The sequence below is a fragment of the Mastigoproctus giganteus genome, chromosome 13 (assembly GCF_048544385.1).
Source record: "Mastigoproctus giganteus isolate SK-2022 chromosome 13, ASM4854438v1, whole genome shotgun sequence".
In the NCBI taxonomy this organism is placed as follows: Eukaryota; Metazoa; Arthropoda; class Arachnida; order Uropygi; family Thelyphonidae; genus Mastigoproctus; species Mastigoproctus giganteus.
The window spans coordinates 57,715,179-57,738,067 of record NC_143587.1 but is presented as its reverse complement, the minus strand read 5'-3'; the positions used below and the strand labels follow the sequence as shown (position 1 = coordinate 57,738,067).

General features: G+C 35.7%; 1 protein-coding gene across 4 annotated transcripts in view; it reads right to left on the bottom strand.

Moving 5' to 3' along the window:
* Window positions 1-1,132: 1,132 nt before the first annotated feature.
* Ack-like (activated Cdc42 kinase-like) overlaps window positions 1,133-22,889 on the bottom strand; it is a 335,669-nt gene continuing 313,912 nt past the window's right edge. For all 4 annotated transcript variants that reach the window (XM_090387918.1, XM_090387921.1, XM_090387920.1 and 1 more), the window contains 3 exons: window positions 13,339-13,491; window positions 4,410-4,479; window positions 1,133-1,764 (listed from right to left, as the gene is read on the bottom strand). In XM_090387918.1, the coding sequence (XP_090244044.1) occupies window positions 1,546-1,764; window positions 4,410-4,479; window positions 13,339-13,491 (442 nt within the window). In that variant the 3' untranslated portion in view covers window positions 1,133-1,545. The remainder of the gene's footprint in view (window positions 1,765-4,409; window positions 4,480-13,338; window positions 13,492-22,889) is intronic.

The following is a 22,889-nucleotide window of genomic DNA, read 5'->3' as shown; positions in this document are numbered from 1 at the left end:
ATGCATAATTAGATAATGATACAACAAAAACTCTGTTACATTCCAAAAATACAGAAAAACACAAAAAAATAGGTTCTGTTGGAAGACTAGTCTTTTCATAAACTCGAAATGATTTCTCAACATTTGGCAATATAGGAAGACCCCTTAATGTGCAATATACAATGGGTCAAAACATATTCCTGTTCATATTTTCACATTTAAAAATCCATGTGAATAACATTTGTACTTAAAGTCATTGAACAAAGCATTTCTAAGAATTTGCCGATTACAGTGTGAAAGGAATTGGTACAAAGATTTAAATGTAAAGCTGAAAAGTCTGACACAGTTATTAAACAGCTGTACACAAAATATTTATCTTATACTTATTTTTAAGTGATATGTATAAGCAAGACAAGTACAATCCTTCAAACACACACATCGTCTTTTCATTATCCTCACTGCAAATGTTACCACACTTTTCCTTTTACAAAATTTGAACAAATAAGACACAGGATTAAAAGTTTCACACCTGACATTTTCAGATTAACAGCAATATCCAGTATACCGATTTAAATACATTCTAAGAAAACTTTCAGTTTACAGCTCTGGCAAATTACAAGAAGTATTTTGATAATTTATTGATCTAATATATTTTATAACATTGGAGAAGGAAATGTTTTATAATTTAGTGGAGTACTATATCTTCTTCAAAAAAGAGCAAGAAAGAAAAAAAATGGATTTCTTCACAAGTAGAATTTACTAGTTATGATTTTCAATCCAGAAGACCTTTTCATCTTTGTAATAATAATAAATAACATTTATCAGCAAAATATATACAATAAAAATTACTTGAAACAAAGCACAGAATTCAAATATAAGTCTAACCTATTTCAAACCTAATGTAATGATAAAAATATCATTGCATTAAGTTCAAATGTAAAATAACAGACATTTACTTACATATGTTAATACATATATTGCTAATTATTTACTTGAAAGGTATCAATTCAAAGATTGGTACAAAAGTAAAACAGATAAATAACAAAACCAGTTAAAAATTAAACACAAATTTTGAATTTACTGTTTGAAGACATCAATGTACGAGAAAGTATACAATTCATTACTTAAAAATCAATATAATAAAGATATCTGGACTGCAATATTTGTAGTATGTAGAAGAGTATGAGTTCCTGTGAAGGTGATGAAAAGCTGACCTACTCATGCTGTAATCTTGCACTCAACAGATACTTTGCAAGTCCACTTTATTCTGTATAGCCAAACTGGACCATGGCATCAGCCAGTTTAAAAAGTTGAGGCAAATTTTGAGCTTCTTCAGTAATGCTTTGTTCTCTTCAAGACCGTTTTTAAACAAAACTTCACTTTAAAAACAGTTTGTTCATTTCAAGCAAAGATGCACGTGTAATGTTAAAATTTACAAAATATCTGACAATGAAATATGTATTAAGCACCTTCCAAAGAGTTGTCTTACAATGTTTGTTTATACATGTGGTTCAATCACCTGTCATGCTTGATTCTCAAGGTCCAAACTAACCATACCTCCTACGGTCAGACTTCTGTTGTGTCTTCGGCTACATTGTGGGTAGCTAATAAGTAGTTAGCTGCTTGACGCTCATCCCAGTTACACTTGATTAACATCTGCTTACAGTTATCAATATTGATGAGGTGAGAGTTGAGAATACACTGTAGTCGCATGTATTTGATTGCCTTGTGCACATCCCAGTCAGTTTCATTAAGTGCAACTAGACATTCCTCCGGTGTAACTTGCTGTTCATAAAATCAATAAATAAAATGTAAATTTATGTTAGATTAGTGTAATGATATAATTCTCTAATAGATAACTGATAACATAGTATAATTAATCAACTTTTTATATGAAAAAGTAAATAAAGAGGTTATTATGGCTGTTATATATTGAATTATCAAAACTAGTGCTTTTTACATTTCCATTAAAAACTGCAGGACAATTAATATTCAAACTATCCAAGCACTTTTTCTTTCAGCAGAATCTTTTCTTATTCTTCTTATACAATGTATTATTTTTAAAAGACAACCTGCACCTGGAGATTGACAATATCCATACCCACATAAAAACTAAAACCCATTGCTTATTAAAACAATCTAGACAGTATAACCTTGACCTTACATATGGTGCAATATATGCAATTTTATTAAATCATGAAATCCATTGATAAATCGAAGTATTTTCTTGCTAGAATAATTTATAGACTTGCAAAACTTACAGTTCAAAGAAAACTAGATTCTGTTCAAAAACTAGAGGTTTTATAAAATCAATAAATAAAATATAAATTTATATTAGATTAGCTTAACAATAAATTATTCTGTATTAGATAACTCATAACAATAACCTTAATAAACCTGAACTTCTGTAATGTGTAATGGGGTGATAACTTGAAGGGAGGGATTTGTCACTTTTTAGAAACTGGCTGAAAATGAGAAAATGAGCAAGTTTTCAAAGCAGAAGGAAAACAATCAATGGAAAAATACCATCAGGACCTGGAGCTTTCCTGGCATCAAGATTGTTCAGAATCCTTCTAACATCCTTCTACTGGAAGACCACAGGAGGCACTGAGTGAAGTGTAATTAAGTACAGTAGGAGGGAGCGTACCAATGTTGTTGATACAAGAGTTAGAGGAAAAGTGGGATGCTAACTTGTGTATTGATAATCTTGTTAAGCAATCTGAAAACTGTTGAAAACTAGTCTGATACTGGATCTGATTTTTCAAACCATCAGCATTTTTCTATTGTACATTCAATTGTTTAATGCTGGAAACAGCACAATGAGAAAAGACTAAAACAGATTTACGCTTGCCTACTGATATTTAAATATATTAGTTGGCAAATGTAATAGAAACAGAAACCTTAAGCCATGAGCTTTCCTCTGAGATTTTGCTTATTCCTCTATTTCTTCCATATGAAGTTCCATCCCTAATTTTTGAGAAAGAGATCCTTGAGTCATCTGCTTGGACAATATGGATTCCTGTCCATGTTCTAATTTCATTAGACCTCCAGAAATGTGCTTTAGAAAAATATCACAAAGGCGTTCAAAATTGATTTTTATAATGGAACATATGATAATGATGAAAGTGTAGTGCATTTTAATGATTTGATTTTGTAACTAATACAATTTACAAACGACACTCAAGACGTTTTATATTGCCTCAAGGTCATGCTCGTGACCTTAAAAATGACATTTTACATTTTAGAGAGATAAATAGCTTAGTTATACAGCGAAAATTTCAACTTCTGATGAAACGAATTACTAAAAAAACAATGTGTTATTGGGTTCACATTACGATATTTTAATAATACAACGGTGTCTTTGGAATTGATTAGTATCGTAAAGGGGGTTACACTGCATTGTATAGCTACACACATGGTTTGGAATGCGGTATTTATGAATGTTTAACATTCATTTTTTTGCAATTAATGTTCATATTTTTGATTTTGTTGATACCTGGGGGGAAAAAACTCGTAAACCTGGGAACTCGTAAAGTGAGAACTGCCTGTGTTTAGATTAAGAAAAATAATAATTATTATTATTACTGCTAATATGCATAATAATATTTAATTTTTCAGAGTTGAAATATTTACATGTTGCATTTTTTTTTATAAAAAATGAAGGTGATAAGTGCTTTTTGAATTATTACTGACCAAGCAAATAAAATTAATGAAATTTAAAGTTTTAAAAATTAGAATTGTAGTCTGCTCCATGTGTTCACTTAAATTTGTAAGACAGAACATGCCCACTTTTTTTTTTATGAAACCCACAAACACAAAAGGTATTAGAACCTATAATTAAACTTGTCTCTTTGTACTTCACTATCTGCATTTAATTCTTTAGCCTGTATTCACTATCGCTAGTCTCATAATTTTGTGCAATGTTATATATATACCTGTAAATAACTAAAATCACTCTTAGCAATGAAGTTAGGCAAACCACTGAGATCAAGGGTAAGACCAATTCTTACTACTTGAGTTAAATTAAGCTGAACATGTGGTATTATTGGAATAACATACATAGACACTGGCATATACTTTGCAAGATCATGCCATGCACTGCCCCACAGCCCACAGCTAATTATGGTGCTAGTTTATCAGCTGCAATAACACAATTAAAATGAAGTTATAAACTCCACTTGCTACCCTGGCTATATGGTGTATAAATGGAAATTTTTTGATAAATTTTATGTAAAAACTGATGCATGAACAATCTAGCATTCATAACTCTTAAAGGCTCTTTTTCTTACCATCAGTTCATGGTATACAGCAGCTAAAAATTATTATTTCAGGCTGTCTAACAAAATCATTACATAGTTTATATTTCTTGATCAGCTACTACAATTATCTGTTTTAAAACTTTAATATAGTTTTATAAGTGCATATCTCACCTCTTTTGCTAGCACCTTCTGCATTATCCTGACTTCGTCAGAATCTGCTCCCCTTGCTCTACTCTGAGTCCTGCAAAAAACATAATATATCAGTATGCTAAACAGAAAAACTCAAGTTCTGTTTAATGTTTAAAAAATTAATTTTAATATTATTTAATAAATAAATACTACCTCTTTAATAATCTCTAGTTGAATACATGAGATCAACCGGGAGACCCCAAAACAGAGACCAGCAGAGCCTTTATATATTGAGAAAGGTAAGACATCAACATTGAAATAAGAGGTTTAAATGATTAGTTAAGGTTAACAGAAAGCAACAATTCACATTTTTACACGAATATTCTTAAATGAATCTGCTTGTATTCTTTAATCACTGGTCTGCATCAAGATTATTCATTAGCTGTATGCAGAGTTCGATGTATGGCAATCATATTTTACCAGTCTATTCAGGTTTGAAGTTAACTTAGAAGTTAGTTTGAGAGACAAGCTGATGGAATGCTAATTCCAACAAAATCCCAGATTTTCACATTGTCTAATTCACCTGCCATTCATTTCACCATGAAGTAAATCCTACTTGGTGATGAAACAAATAAAATGGTGCACAAGAGAGAAAAAATTAAAATCCTCAAAAAGCCGTGGTCTGGACAGGGAGGTTGTTTGCAGGCTCACTTAAGGATCCAAGTTTCTACAGCAAGAATATATTCAGATAAGAATCAACTGATGCTACACAGTGGCTGGAAGCATATATGATTTCAGAAGATATAATATAAACATTTAGGTATTTTAAAATAATCTTCATTAGTGCCATCGTGGGTAGGATCACCAACTTCTCTACACCAAGGGCACCTAAAGAAGCAGTTTCATGCAATGTATGTTTAAAAACAGTTCGTAACTGGGTTATCTGCAAAAGTTGCAGTATGATTTATTGTGATTTATGTGCATTGATTAAAAATTTTTCAAAGTCATCAAGTGTATTAAAAATAATTGGAGATGTCCTTCTTGTAAAAAAAGCTAACAATAGAAGTTCGAATTTACAGTCTCCTTCTAGTCAACACAAGCTAAACCGTCACAATATCCCAACAGATGCTGATCTCCCATGCACCTCTGACAATCCTTCATCTCCTTCTATCAATTTATTACTATCTCCTAAGCCCTCACATCATACAAGGAAATCAACCTTAGATGCCTCCACACAAACTAAGGAAATTTCCTACCCACCCTCCCTGCCTACAACATCCCCGAACAATGATATCTCATTTGTTACCCTGGAACAAATGCTAAGAAAAAAAAACAATTTAGTGAGAATGATGAAATTAAACAGCATCTTTTTCAAATAGATCAATAATGTAAATTCTACAACATGCTTCTTGACCTAAAGGCAATGGTTGCGAGCTCTCCAATACCACGCCCTTCTTATATTCATCAGGTTGCTGCAGATCCTGCCTCAGTTCAGATGCTGAAGAATTTGTTCCAGAAACATCAGTGCCATCTACAAAATCTAGTTCTATCTCTCATTCTCTCCAACAGCACATTCGTGTTTCCTCGCAACGCATTGTTGACACAGGTATACAACTGATACTCACCACAATTAGCAATCAACTGAAACCTGGCAGTATGTACATGCACTGTCAAAATTATCCTTCTTATCCTAATCCTGAAGTGCCTACCCACATAGATTGCCTTCAAACTCCCTAAGTTTCAAGGTTCCCTGCAGAAAAAACAGATATGCTAGCATAATAGGAACAAGAAATATGCAATCTTGTATTAAAATTAGAAAGAGAAATTGTCTGATGTTTAGAAGTAATAATATTTTTATTAGCAGACTAGATCCCAATACTACCTCCCAGCAGATGGATCAGCTACTATTAGAGCTAGAAATTCCGGGTAATGCTTTCAAGATAAAAACCAAACATCCTACATACGCATCTTTCAGAATTCAGCTAAAGGATTGTAACCTTCAAAAGTAACTAAATCTTGATATCTGGCCGAATGGTCTACTCGTCATGCTATTTTATGGAACTATTCTAGGTTCTGTCAACAACTCTAGTGAGAAGTTAATGTCTAACTCTCAATCTATTCAACTTTCTACATAGCTAGAGAACACCTGGCCAGGTTTACATCATAGTCTATCATTTATCCTTCCTTCTAATATATCTGTTTGCAAAAACATCCTTCTATCATCTATGTTCATCTCAGCATTTTTCTTCAGAATGTAAAAAGTGGAAAAAATAAACTGTCTACACTTATAGCACTTTTGGTTGAAGAACCTCATGACATCATTTGTTTAGTTGAAACGTGGATGCAGGAACTTCTTCAGGATGTTTTCCTACTGCCGATAAATCTCAACTACACAACATGACATCTAGGATTAATCGAAGAGCTTGAAGGCCAGCAACTATTTTAAAATCCAACATTAAAGTTATTAACACCTACAACTCCTGTTCCTACAACTGTGAAGGAATTTCTCTTCTGATCCAAGTTGAAGATTCACTGCTTCAAATATATAATATTTATATTCTGCCTGGACCTACTGATGATATCATTAATGAAGTAATAACTTGGATCACCACTGTTCATAAATCTCAATCTAACATAATTATAATGGGCCATTTTAATCTCCTCCTGGCCAAATATAATTTACAAATGAAGTTGCTGTCCGACTCGTTATTAGTTCTAGGAGCTAAAGAAATCAACGTGACTGTTACAAGAGGTAATCAAGCATCATCTTGTGTACTCTAATCTTCAACTTCAAGAAAAACTTAGCAGCAACATTACATTTAGATCTGACCACAAAAGTATAGAACTGCAAGCAGCAATATATTGTGGGAATCCTCGCTCCCCTCTAGAAATCATCAAAGGATATCATCAATTAAATTCCTTCAGAAAGAAAAGTTTTTGCAGCTTTTGAAATATTCATGGGATTCTCTCAAAAATATACCTATTCAGAATGCCAAAAAAAGAATGCCAAGTTTCTACTAATAAAATGATTGAATCAATTAAAAACAGAGTCGGCATCCAAACTCATAAGACTTTCTTTTCAATCCAAACCGTGGTTCAAATCCCATCTAAAACCATACTTTAAAAGGAAGCAAAAATGCCACAGGCAGTGGAAGAAGTACGGCACTTCATCAGCATACATAAAGTATAAAAAGAGCAGAGCATTGTTTCAGCTCAAAAAAATTCAGGCATACAAAAATTATTTAATGTTCAGGCTCATGCATAATAAAAGAGCACTTTCTTCAAAAACAAGAGCTACCTTGCAGCGCGATCAGTCTTTGCAATGGATAAAATTCAATATGGAAACCTGCAATTTTGACATCTGCACTGAATATGCAAAACAAATTTAAAGAATTCAATTCTTATAAACATGCAAATAGTGTGCAACATGAAATGCTTCCTAGTCAAGCCCTGCAAATCAACCACCTTGTACACAAGAATACAGTTCAGAAAATTATTAACCAATTACAACTTGATAGTAGTGAAGGTCCTGACGGCATCCCTAGTTTTATTATTAAAATGTCCAGTGTATTCATCATTGATTCTTTAGTTCATATTATTTCCAGGTGCATTTCCCAGCCATTCCTTCCAAGACTATGGAAGACCTTTAGAATTACCCTGATTCCAAAACAAGCTAGTAGTAATAACTGTATAGGCTATCATCCAATTGCTCCTGAACATGCTGATGTAGAAAATAATCATCCAATAAATCCACAAAAGCCTTGCTAGTGTGAGTGACCAACCCACAAATTCCAGTCAATATCTGGGAAATTAAAATCCCCCATTATAAGACTCTCTGATTTACTGGCCCACTCTATTTCCCTGTACAGTTTCTTATTATACTCATCAGAGTCATTAGGTCTGTAGCACACTCCTACTCTCAATTTTGATCTCCCAATGCTTATGTCACACCAAACTGACTCGATACTGCACTGTCCAGCGATGTCGACTGGCTTCACTTCCTTGGATTTTATGTGTTTCTTAACTAATAGCATAACCCCTCCTCCCTTCCTATCCTGTCTGTACACATTGTACTTCCCAAATTCCAGTTCTGCATTCCTTATATCTGTGTGACACCACGTCTCTGCTATCCCAACAATATCTGCCTTTGATGTTTTGAGCAATACCTCAAATTTATTTACCAAACTCCTAGAATTGGTGTACACGCAAGTGTACATGCACCTGTTCCTATTCTTAGCTACCCTAACACAACCCATGTGTTTACTTGTACCGCAATGACTCCCAGCAGCCTCTGAAGTACCCTGCATCTTGTTTTCCAGGCTACGGCTCATTCCAATAGAAGCAGTGCAAGAATCACTTTCACCTCTGCCAGTGGCTACTGTTAATCTATTAGTCCTTGTATCCCCCCCCCAAGCTAGCAGTTTTCTGACCCACCCAACACTGCCTCAATAGCATCAGCAAATATTCTTGCACCTTTTCTATTTAAGTGTATCGCATCCCTGTAGAAGCAGTCTCCTGTTAACAAGTGCAGACCAGGCTGAAAAAAATTCTACTCCTTGAGCCTTGCACAATCTTTCCTGGGCCGAACTGATCGACAAGGCTCTCATCATATACTCCCTCCTATCATGTCTGGGCAGAATTGCAGACACTTTCAAATTCAACCCTAATTCACGGTTTTTTTTCAACAGTGACCTGTACTTGTTAAGTAATTTCACCAGTCTCCTACTCTTAATATCATTAGTGCCAATGTGAACAACAACACATTGGCACTAATGTGCCAACAACAATATCACCTTTTGTGCCCTTAAAAGATGATATCCGCTCTACAACATCATCAACCTTTGCCCCTGGCAGACATACCCTGGTCCTGTTCCACCTATCCTTTTTACATACCATGTTCCCCGTTTCCCTGGCAATAGAGTCACCAACAACTACTAGTTCCTGTGGGACTAGCGCATTTTGCCTTGGGGGTTGCCGCTGTGTTGCGTGATGATCAAGTGCAAGCTCTGGCATTGAAGTGGGCAGCTGAGAGCTTAATGGGCCCTTCAATTTAGATCCTTCGAGGGCATCCACCCTGTCCTTCAAGCTCTCATATAGGCCCATAACAACGCTGAGTTGTCGCCTGATTTCCTTATTCCTTACAGAAACAACCAAACCACATAGAAATTAAAATTATAGACGTTTCAATTCCAAATGTATATGCTCACAAAGACCTAGGAGTTGTTTTTGACAAAAATCTTTCCTTTACTTCACACTATGTATATTTTGCTAAAAAAATTCAAAAAGCAAAATGGCTAATCAAGCAAGAGACAGCAGCAATTCAAGATTGAAAAACAGTCATAAATCATGTTCAGAGATGCATCTTTCCCATTCTGGCTTATGCATCCAAAATCTGGTCTGGTGCTCTTCAAGTTACCATCAAGAAATTCCTTGCCCTAGAGCAGGGGTCGACAACCTGCAGCTCTTTGAACATGTAACTGCGGCTCTTTAACTTTTAGCCCACACATACAACAAGGGACATATTTCCTCGAGCAAATATTTTTGAACGTGAACTATATTAAAAATAAATCAAGAAACAATCTGAAAATAATGTGAATCTCTCAGCATGTTTAAAGATGAAAATTACAGCATACTCACCTGATGTTGAGAGACTCACTGAAGAAGTTCAGCGGCAAAAGTCGCATTAATTTGTACCTAACTGGATGTTTTGTTAAGTTTTTTCAGTATCAATAAATAATATTTCAAAAAATATATTTTTTAGTAGAACTCCTTCCTACTCTATTCCTTTTCATAACCTCCCTCATTGCAGCTTGAGCTGAGGTGCAGCCCTTGGGATTCTTTTTTTTTTCTAATTAAATTAAAAATGGCTCTTCACTCAAAAAAGGTTGGCGAACCTTGCCCCTAGAGTATTGGGCTCTTACATGGCTGAATAGTAAACTTAGTTTTTCCCATACAATATCCAGGCAACTGCTTTATGAAAACTTAAAAACATCAACGAGTCTGGAATCATGCTTCTTGCAAAGTTAATTACCTCTGCAAGCGATTCACCAAACTTAACCAACATAATAGCTTCTCCCAACAGAGAAAATTGAAGAAACCAACAATTCAAATCCAAACTCAAACAAATGGACAGAATGTTCCCCAATGCATCCCTTCACCTTATAAATTATCACAACGTTGATTGCAAGAGGTTACTCAACTCTGAAGCCTACAGGAGTCAGATTTCCAATTAAATGATGAGAAATAAAAACAGCTGCCTGCCTGCAACCCAGTAACTGCATCCAAGAGCCAAATGTGATGTTCTGCAATATATATGTATATATTTTTTGATCATTATAATTCATATTCATCGTTAATGTACATAAAGAATATGCTATGTATTTGTTTTTATATTTATATCCTTTAGTGAATTTATGCCTCTAGCATAGTGCTGTGATGGGTTTGCTGTATTTGCAATAAATGAATGTTTATTTATGTAACTTTACTAGCCAGAAGCATTTTTAAATTCTCTTACTAAAATGTTCTTTGTGGGTTTTAAAGGTGATTTGGAGTCTAAAAAGATTCCAATAAACTTAAATTCTGAAACTGTACTTAACGTCTGGCCTTGGACAAGAATTGACAGAAGTGAGAAGTTGATGTATTCAGTTATCTGAATTCACTTTTGGTTGGTTGGTTTTGATTTTATTGGCGCACTAGCTACTAAGGCTATAATGCGCCAAGACCACCACTTTTAGGTTAAAGTGAGATAAGATAATTATTAAAGTTTGCAAAGGGCCAAAGAAACTTTTACTGCCTCTTCTTCCAGACTGATGGTGATTTCCAGTTGGAGGGTACAGGGCAAGTGAAGACATCAGCATGAGAGAGAAATCCCTGGTTTTTATTTAAAAAAAAAAAAAAAGATACAGATATCAGCAAAGCAGGACTGATAAGGAACCCCTCCCATGAGATCTCTGTTAAGGAGTCCTTGATTAATACTTGATCCTTGAATTTAAAATAGGTATCCTCTTTGACAGAATGAGCTTAATGAAGAATAATACAAGGTCTTCCATTCAATAGCTTTGTTCAAACAGAGAGAGAGAGAGCGAGATCAATTTAATGAAAACTGAATCAAATGCAGAGATATGTGCAGGGAAATGGCATGAAGGCCCCTCTCTTGATTCCAGTAGTTAACAATTGGGAAATCTAGGCATTTACAGTATATATTGGTCTTTCACTGAAGACGTGTACCAAAGAAAGGATTTTTGTAATAATTTGAGACAGATTGAAAAGATTGGGAATGGTTGAAAGTCTGATGGACTGACTGGTGTATTTGTGGTAGGCATGGAATTTACTCTATATTCCAGCCAAAGAGGAAGAACCCAGACTTCTGTGAACATTATGTTGATTAAGATTATGAGGGTATCGAAGCAACAAGAACTAGTGATTTTAAGGGCATAACTTGGAAATTGGTCTGCCTCAAGACTAGAGCAGTTAGGTAATTTATTTATTACTTCAATCAGTTATTGTTTGAAGATACTAATCCTACTTGAAGGTTGCCATATTAAGATTCATTACTCCATGGCAGATCCACCATTGCTTGGTAAGAGAAGGAGAATCTGAGCCTGATTCTCCTTCTCTTGTGATTAATTTCAGTGGCTGTAGAATGCAGTACCATAAATCCTAAGGCTTTCAGATTATTTAAGTTATTCCATTTTGAATGGTGACTGGGATCAGAAGGTTGAAATCACCTATTATGATTTAGAAGCACTTGCAAATATTTCCATCACACCATATGTTCTTTCTTATGTTTCTGGTAATGATAGCTAGTGTTAAAAGGTCATTTAGTAAATTAAAAATAATAAAAGACTAAAAAAGAAATTCTACAGGGCAAACTATATTAATTAAACTATATTGCTACATAAAGGTAAAGAAGGTTAATTTTTAAATAAGACCTAACTTATATATAATGTACAGATTATAAACCTGCTTATATTGATGTAATAAACTTTGTAAGAGTAAGGCATTGGCTTTCATGTTGAGAGAGAGAGATGTAATTCTCCCTCCCCTTCAGTGGTCTTTGCATAGGCGCCAAAAAAATTCTAGCTACAAGATTTGTCTGTTCTACTCCATATACAGCACTGTCGACTGGCAACAAACTACATTTTTTAAATATGACAATTCACAAATATTAAGTAAACTTAAAAATTAGAAATACACTTCCACTTACATCCTGTTCTATTTTCTTTATTATATCAAGTTTAGTCTGTACAGGTAGCACAGTGGTATCATCACTGTCCTCCTCACACAGGATGGAAAAGGCCTGGGTTTGAATCACGTCAATGACGCAAGGATTTAATTGGCTTTTTTCACTCTGTGGCTGAGTTAGTTGGTCTCAGGAGTAGATAGTAGCAAGATTTTGTCCCCGGAAACTGAGGTTTTTCGTCCAGAAAAACTGGCAAATCGAGCGGAGAACACACAATTTACAGACACACTATGTATGGGTATAAGAATTAACATTCCGGGTGACCCCAATAGTTTGGATTATATCAAGTTTGTCATAAACTTTAACATTGTTCTTCTCTTCTCTGTATGAGATTTATTAACTTTAGGAGCCACAGTGAGGGGTTTTTAATTTAAAATAAATGTAAAATACAGAATTCACTTTGAAAATGGTGAATGTAAACAAATACAGTAATCGCGCGACTTTTCGTTTTCTTTTTTCGACACTGCAAGAAATCTGTGCTATATGTATACATCTGATCTCAATTTGCCGTTATTTCAAATGTTCTGTTATTTGGAGTGCCATTATTTCGACAGTCTACTGTAGTAGGTATAAAATAATATAACAAGTAAGCAATTAGTAAACAGTTTCTTGTCTTCGTGAAAATATGCAAAATTCATGCTCTTCAAATAAATGTATGGCAGTCCAAAAAATTGTTTGAATTTCACAAACAGTTAACTTAAGAAATCAAAGTGGAATATTAAAATTTACCTTCTATAATTAGGCCTGTCCATAGCAAACTCCAATAAATCTTCACAACTGACATGGTCATTACTTTTATACATTAATTGAGCTTCTTCTTCAGGAATATTGTCTAATTTATCTATTTCTGCCTGAATCTGAGTCTCAAATGAATCATCTAGACTAAAAATGTATTCAAAAACTATCATAATACAGAAAATTATTATTTGAATTTTTGAATCTCTAAAAGCAGTAAATTAAAAGAACAGTAATATTTTATATCAGCATACTTAGTACAATTCATGTAAACAGTTTATAACTTCATTCTACTGCAATATCAATTGAAAGATCAGTAAAGCACTAAAAATACAAGTAATCAAAAAAAGAAATTGGGTATTTTAAAATTTAAAATCTCAAAAAACAGAAATCACATTACAATGCATTTACTGAAAAATATTTATAAAATTTTCCGAGGTTTAGTTCCTTGCCTTTTCATAGGCATAATTTCTTGTGCCATGCTAAATATGTATATGCAGACAGACAAGGAACTGAAACAGTCAAATCAACTGATTTATAAATTGTATTTAAAATATACCATGGATGTGATCTATGAAATGGGGAAGCACCTTGATTGAAAACAAGTAGATTTGCATTTCCTCTTTCGAAAGCTATAAGTTACCTAAGAAAGTTTAAAAAAAAAAAAAAAAAGAAAAGAAAAGGCTACTGTATCTATATAAGTATTTCCAGTTCCTTAGATTTTATTGAATGCAGAACTCTGTATTCTACCTAAGAATCTGCCTGCTGAGATTCAAAATATTCACTATACTCCACAGAAGTCAGTGCAAAGCTCACTGCAGCTTCCTAACCAATTTGAATTTTTAATGAAAATAAACTCGTATGGAATTAAATTTCATTACTTGAGGCTACATGTAAGTGTAAAGCCCAGTGTAGCTGCACTAGTTGCACATGCTTGATACCAGCTTGCATGAAAATAAATAAAATAAAATAAAAATTAGCACAGCAAATTTCTACAATTAATTATACTTGAAAAATTCTTTTCCATATAGCACTTACTGTTGACTTCACATAGTTCATCAACATCACATGCCATATATGTTTGGTCTGCATAACATTTTACTTTCGATTATAAAATAATAAAAGACACCAAGTTATAGAGTAAATTGTTAGTTTACAGATTATTCCATAAAATTACAAAATGTTTCAATTATCTAGATTGCCTGTCTACTTTTGAATGACATTTTTGTCATTCAAAAGTAGACAGGCAATAAGTACTAAGAAGTACAGTACCCTTATTTGTAGAATGTTTATCCTAGCAGAAGAAAAAGACTGGCAACGTGCAGGTACAGTAAATGACAAGATTATGAATGACAGATCCTTTTTCATAATCTTATCATTTACTGTAGTGAACAATTTCACAGACTAATAGATTAAAGTAGCTGCAGGCAGAGGTGAAAGCGATTCTTGCACTGCTTCTACTGGAATGAGCAGCAGCCTGGCAAGTGAGGTGCTGGGGATTTCAAGGACTGCAGGGAGTCATCGTGGAACAAGTAAATACATGGGCTGTGTTAGGGTAACTAAGAGTAAGAATAGGTGCAAGTATACTTGCATGTACACCAATGCTAAGAGTATAGTAAATAAATTTGATGAATTTCAGGTGCTGATCAAGACATCAAAGGCAGATATTGTTGGGATATCAGATGTGGTGTCATACAGATATAAGGAATGCAGAATTAGAATTTGGGAAGTACAATGTGTAGAGAAAAAATAGACAGGATAGAAATGGAGGAGGGGTCATGCTGTTAAGAAAGATAAAATCCCAAGGAAGTGCATCCATTTGACATGGGTGGAAAGCACTGGGAAAGCGAAATTGAGAGTAGGAATGTGTTAGAAGCCTAATGACTCTGATGAGTACAACGAACAACTGCACAGAGAAATAGTGGGCCAGTAAATCAGATTGTATCATAATGGGGATTTTAACAGTAGCTGCAGGCAGAGGCGAAAGCGATTCTTGCACTGCTACTATTGTAATGAGCAGCAGCCTAGAGAGCAAGTTGCTAGGAGTCATCATGGAACGAGTAAATACATGGGATGTGTTAGGGTAACTAAAAGTAAGAATAGGTACATGTATTCTTGCATGTACACCAATGCTAGAAGTATAGTAAATAAATTTGATGAATTTGAAGTGCTGATCAAGGCATCAAAGGCAGATATTGTTGGGATATCAGAGACATGGTGTCACACAGATATAAGCAATGCAGAATTGGAATTTGAGGAGTACAATGTGTACAGAAAGGATAGGAAGGGAGGAGGGCTATGCTGTTAGTGAAGAAACACATAAAATCTAAGGAAGTGCATCCAGTTTACATGGTGGACAGTGCAATGTTGAGTCAGTTTGGTGTGACATAAACACTGGGAAAGGGAAAATGACAGTTGGAGTATGTTATAGGCCTAATGACTAATGAGTACGACGAACAGTTATGCAGAGAAATAGAGTTGGCCAGTAAATCAGAATGTCTTGTAATGGGGGATTTTAACTTTCCAGATATTGACTGGAACTTGTGGGCTGGTCGCCACCAAGACTTTTGTGGATTTATTTGAGGATTGTTTTCTACAGCAACCTGTTCTATGGGCAACCAGAGGTAGTAATACTCCTGATCTGATTATCAGCAGTGATGATTCATGCATTAGGAATTTACATATAAAGGAACCACTAGGTGAAAATGATCGAGTCAACTGATGTGGGATTTATTTAAAGATGCAACTACCATCAAGGGTAAAGGGAAGGATTTTTGCTTTCGTAAATGTGACACTACAGTAGTCTCAGGCAGTTTTTAAATTCTATATAGTGGGATCAACTGAAGATGTTACCAACGGTGAATTTTAAATGGGAAGCCTTACAGGACTTAATCTTGGAGGCTAAGAAAAACTGTTCAAGGTTCAGGCCAAAATGGATGTCAGATGAATTAATGAGGCTCGTGGCAAAGAAAAAAATGCATGGGATGCATATAAATTATCAGGCGACACAGAAGCTGATGGCAGATTACAAGAAATCTTTGGCAAAGAATGAAAAGAAAAACAGTTTAGTTCATTACTTATGTAAACCCTAAAAGGAAATGGATGAATCAGATTGGTCCACTTAACATAGATGGTTTGACTATTGATGATCCTGCTCAAGTATCTGATAAACTGAATGAGTATTTTACATCTACATTCACACATGAGGAGTTATTCAAGGAGGGAAAGGCCAGAAGTTTAACAAACTCTAACAGGGAGCTAAGTGACTTTGTAATAACTGAGAGCAAAGTGGAGGTGAAATTGTTGAAGTTAAACATAAAAAAGGCACCTTGGGTGGATGGAATCTATCCAGTTATATTGAAGAAGGCAGCGAGGGAAGTCAGCAAACCCTTAGCCATAATTATGAGAGCATCCTTAGATTCAGGAGAGATCAAATAACTATAGACCTGTTAGTTTAACTTCTGTTCTGGGGAAAATTATGGAGTCACTGGTTAAAGAGGTGATACAGGATCACCTAGACAAGACTGCAGTAATAGTTCAGAGAGAGCATGGGTTTGTTAAGAGGAATTCTTGTCTGACTAATTTAATTGGATTCTACAATGTGGTCACAAAGGAACTGGATGCAAAAAATAATTTTGATAATTTTGCACATGGAAGACTGCTGCACAAATTGGAGCAGTGTAGCATTGGAAGAACTGCTGCTATGGATAAAGGGATGGTTGAGTGGGAGACAGCACAGAGTGGTAATAAATGGACACTGCTCTACGTAGACTAATGTTATTGGTGAAGTTCCTGAGAGTTCGGTGCTGTGCCCATTGTTTTGTGTATTTATCAATTATATCGATGAAGGTATATCAGGCTTAATGTCCAAGTTTGCAGATGATACAAAGGTTGGCAGGGTTGTTAATGACACTAAAGACAGTACGCTACTCCAACAGGATCTAGAAAAGTTAGGTAGATGGGCTGAGAAGTGGCAATTGAAGTTTAACAAATGCAAAGTGCTGCACATGGGCAGCAGTAACCCAAGAGAAACGTACCAACTGTGAGGTACTACACTCACTAAGGTGGAGAATAAAAAAGACCTGGGGGCAATTGTGCAGTCAGATATGAAGCCTGTCTGAGCAGTGCAGACAGGCTCCCAGAGCAGGTCGTGGAGTTTTATCAATGATATATAGGAATATGGCTAGCAGAGACCAAGAGCTGATTATGGTCAGGCCACACCTAGAGTACTGTGTACAATCGTCTGGAAGCATCATTTTAGGAAGGATGTAGAGTTGCTAGAATGAGTACAGAGAAGAGCAACAATATTGGTGAGAGCAACAATATTGGTGAGAGCAACAAAGGTGTGCGCTTACGAAGAAAGGCTTAAGTTCTGCAAGTTGCAGCATCTGGAGACTAGGCACCTGCGAGGTGATCTGATTAAGGTGTATAAGGCTTTGAATGGTTTGAGCAGGTCAATGCTGACGGGATAGTTCCATTTGCTCAGACTAAGAACCTGAGAGGGCATAGATTCAATCTGAGGAAAGACAGTTGTAGAATAAATGCTGTATAAGCTTGCTTTCTTGCATCATATGCCTGAACTAATGCTAAAGCTAATAGATGTGTAGAAGTTTGCCTTTAGCCAGCGGATAGTTGATCGCTGGACCAGACTTCCATCTGTTGCTGTGGAAGTTGATAGCTTAAATAAATTTTTAAGGCTCAACTAGACAAACATTTGGAGTCACCAGGTGGGTGAAATGGGAAGGGTTTTTTTTTAGCTGATGCTGTATAAGCTTGCTTTCTTGCATCACGTGCCTCAACTAATGCTAATGCTTAATCTGAGCAAGAGGAAGAATTTCATCAGCATTGAGCCTGCTCAACCCATTCAAGGCCTTATACACCTCAATCAGATCACCTTGCAGGTCTCCAGATGCTGCAATTTACAAAATTTAAGCTTTCTTCATAAAAGCATCCCTTTGTTCCCCTCACTAATCCTGTTGCTCTTCTCTGTACTCATTCTAGCAATTCTACTTCCTTCCTAAAATGAGGCCTCAAGATCTGTACACAGTACTCAAGCCGTGGCCAGACCACTGCCTTATACAAAGGAATAATCACCTCCTTCTCCCTACTAGCAAAATTCCTGTATATCACTGACAAGACCTTTATGACATGCTCTGGCCACCTGTCTGCACTGCTCAAAAAACTTCATATCTGGCTGCACAATTGCCCCCAGGTCTTTTTCATTCTCTAGCACCCTGAGTGTAGTACCATACAGTTGGTACATTTCTCTGGGTACTTCTACTCACATTAGCATTAGTAGAGGCATATGATGCAAGAAAGCGAGCTTATGCAGCATCAGCCAAAAAAAAAAAAAAAAAAAAAAAAAACACACGCCCCATTTCACATTTTTTAGTTTGTTAGCCACCTGAGCAGGGTCATCAACAGTTGAACCATCAATATCCAGTGGACCAATCTGATTCATCCCTTTCCTTCTAGAGTTTACATAGGTAAAGAACTCTTTGTTGTTTTTCTTTGCATCCTTTGCCAAGGATTTCTCATAATCTGCCTTTGCCTACCTAATCTCCTTTATGACTTGGTTAAAGACCAGCTTATATCTATCACAGGCTTCCATGTCACCCATTAATTTATATGTATCCCATGCATTTTTCTTCTCTGCCACATGTCTCATTAGTTCATCTGACATCCATTTAGGCCTAAACCTTGAACAATATTTCTTAGTTGGTATGTAGAGCCTAGTAGCTTCCAAGATAAATTCTTTGAATGCTTCCCATTTTGAATCTGCTGTTGGTAACATCATGAGTTGGTCCCACCGTATAAAATTTAAATACTGTCTCAGACCACCATAGTCACCTTTGCGAAAGCAAAAACTCTTCCCTTTACCCCTGATGGTAGTTACCTCTTTGAGTAAATCCCACTTCAGCACACTGTGATCAGTGCCACCTAGTGGTTCCTTTATCTGCAGATTCTTAATGCATGAAGAATCACTACAGATATGCAGTACTTCACATTTGAAACTTCAATTGCCACTCCTCAGCCCATCTGCAAACTTCGACATTAAGTCTTATATACCTTCGTCAATATCATTGATAAATATACAAAACAACAATGGGCCCAACACCAAACCCTAGGGAATCCACAAATCCATGAATTCCATAAAAAAGACAGAAATGCAACCATACAATCCTCGCATTACAATAAAGAGTGGAGTGACACATTCAAAAGAATGAAAGAAAAGAAAGAAGAGAATTAAGAAATATGGGATGAATGGGCAGTTAATCTCTCAATTGTGATACTAATTGTCATCATTATGCAAAGTAATGGATTCCATATACTGATGTGTTTTTTTTTTTTTTTTTTTTTTTCCCCAGACCAAGAATAAATCTGGCAATTTCAGACATGGCTGATTACATTTAACAAATTTTTATAAAGGTTCCATTTATCTGTATTTCATGGCATTCCTTTATGAATTTGGGTATGTTGATTCCAAATATAACATTAATTTTTCAGAGCTTCAATAGCTTGCCCAGAAATATAAGAAAAGTCAATATGCAATATAAACTACATCAGAAATATTAGCAATCTTTAACTTCTGCATAGAATAGAATATTAATTTTTTCTACAAGTAAACAACAGTCTGAGGCAATCAAAAATTAAAAAGTAGAAACCCCTCTTTGGGTTAATCAAAAAAAAAAAAAAAAAAAAAAAAAACAATCAAATTTCCTTAAAAATGTGCAGTTGAATGTCTATCTTTTGTGGTCATTGTGATCATCCCAAACCAAGAACAAGATATAGCCATCCATCACTGCTTCATCCCATCTTCCTCAGTATCTCTTCTCCATTGACTATATGTCATGGTCGAATCTCTCCCCATGCTCTTCCCTAACACTACCCAGATTTGGTTTGAAAAAGTCCAGGTGAGAATGCAATTAATGTAGTATGGTTGATGAATCCCATTTTTCCATAATTTTCATTTTAACTTTTCAACTAGTTTTTTATAATTTTCATTCTTAATATTAGGAAGAAAGTAATTCACTACAAGGTGAAATGACAGGTATGAATAAAGCAAAATAAAAAGTATGGTCTACAGGTGATCTTTAAACCAATTAATAAGATGGGAAGTTTGTTCAAAGATCTTGGGGCTTGAGGGCGAGAGTTTCCTGTACGGACGTGCCTTTCTGCCGCTACTGGAACAGAGAAGTTTTTTCTGATTTATTTTCTGCTTTATTAGTTTAAATTGACATATTAACTTATTTCTAGAGTAGCTTTATATTCCTATTTACGGTACTTAAAGTTAAAGTAACTTAGATAGAGATTTGTAGGTATTACTTAGTATCGGAAAGGGTATCAAATACACGTGTTTACCGTTCATAGACAGCCGCCATTGTTACGTGAACATTAATCAGTAAATCTATTAATCTTGTCGAACTTCATTGGCAATTAAATTGTACTTTTAACTATACATATAACCACATAGGTTACGGAACATAAATAATTAGTAAAAATAAATAATTAATACATAACTTGATACGGAAGTTATATAAAGGGACTTCGTAGATAACACTCGTTACTGAAACGCGACACAGCATATCCGGAATTCGATAGCATTAGCTTTGTATAGTATAGTGCATAATATAATATTGTCAATTATTCAGTAAATCTATTAATCTTGATAAACTTCATTGTCAATTAAATTGTATTTTTAACTCTATAAATATATATAACGACTTAATCGTAACAAATAATTAATACATAACTAGAGTGCTACACGTGATACGGAAGTTGTATAAAGGGAACACTAGATACCGAAAAAAAAAAAAAAAAAAAAAACAATATATATATATATATAATATAACTTAAGGATTTAATTTTTGTTTTAATTTTATTGAATTAAATTGGAATCATGACTCTAACCAGAGCAGCAAAGCAAAAGGCTCAAGCTAATGGGAGTGCTGTGGTTCAGGGGAGAACTGAGGGGGCCAGTTGCCCTCTGAATCACAGTCTATTAAAATGCACTGTTTGCTTGATGTTTGCGGAGCAGTTGGGTACGGGACATGATACTGCCAAGGGGGATGTCTTTGTGTGTGCACGATGTAAGGAGTGCAAGGAAATCAGGCGACAACTCAGCGTTGTTATGGGCCTTTATGAGAGCTTGAAGGACAGGGTGGATGCCCTCGAAGGAAATAAATTGAGGGGCCCATCAAGCTCTCAGCTGCCCACATCAACGCCAGAGCTTGCACTTGGTCATCAGGCAACACAGAAGCAGCCCCCTAGGCAGAATGCGCTGGTCCCACAGGAACTAGTAGTTGTTGGTGACTCTATTGTCAGGGAAACGGGGAACATGCTTTGTAAAAAGGATAGGTGGAATAGGACCAGGGTATGTCTGCCAGGGGCAAAGGTTGATGACGTTGTAGAGCGGATATCATCTTTTAAGGGCACAAAAGGTGATATAGTTGTACACGTTGGCACGAATGATATTCAGAGTAGGAGACCGGCGGAATTACTTAGCAAGTACAGGTCACTGCTGAAAAAAAGCCGTGAATTAGGGTTGAACTTGAAAGTGTCTGCAATTCTGCCCAGACACGATAGGAGGGAGTATATGATGAGAGCCTTGTCGATCAATTCGGCCCTGGAGGGATTGTGCAAGGCTCAAGGGGTAGAATTTTTTTCAGCCTGGACTGTACTTGTTAACAGGAGAGATTGCTTCTACAGGGATGGGATACACTTAAATAGAAAGGGTGCAAGAATTTTTGCTGATGCTGTCGAGGCAGTGTTAGGTGGGTCGGAAAACTGCTAGTTGGGGGGGATACAAGGACTAATAGATTAACAGTAGCCACTGGCAGAGGTGGAAGTGATTCTTGCACTGCTTCTATTGATATGAGCAGAAGTCTGAAAAACAAGATGCAGGATATTTCAGAGACTGCTGGTAGTCATTGCGGTACAAGTAAACACATGGGTTGCGTTAGGGTAGCAAAGAATAGAAACAGGTGCATGTATACCTGCGTGTACACCAATGCTAGGAGTTTGGTAAATAAATTTGATGAATTTGAGGTATTGCTCAAAACATCAAAGGCAGATATTGTTGGGATATCAGAGACGTGGTGTCACACAGATATAAGTAATGCGGAACTGGAATTTGGGGAATACAATGTGTATAGAAAGGATAGACAGGACAGGAGGGGAGGAGGGGTTATGCTATTAATTAAGAAACACATAAAGTCCAAGGAAGTGAAGCCAGTTGACATCGATGGACAGGGCAGTGCCGAATCAGTTTGGTGTGACATAAGCATAGGGAAATCAAAATTGAGAGTAGGAGTGTGCTATAGGCCTAATGACTCTGATGAGTATAATAAGATATTGTACAGGGAAATAGAGTGGGCCAGTAAATCAGAGAGTCTTATAATGGGGGATTTTAATTTCCCAGATATTGACTGGAATTTGTGGGTTGGTCACTCGCACACTAGCAAGGCTTTTGTGGATTTATTGGATGATTGTTTTCTACATCAGCATGTTCGTGAGGCAACAAGAGGGAGCAATACTCTTGATCT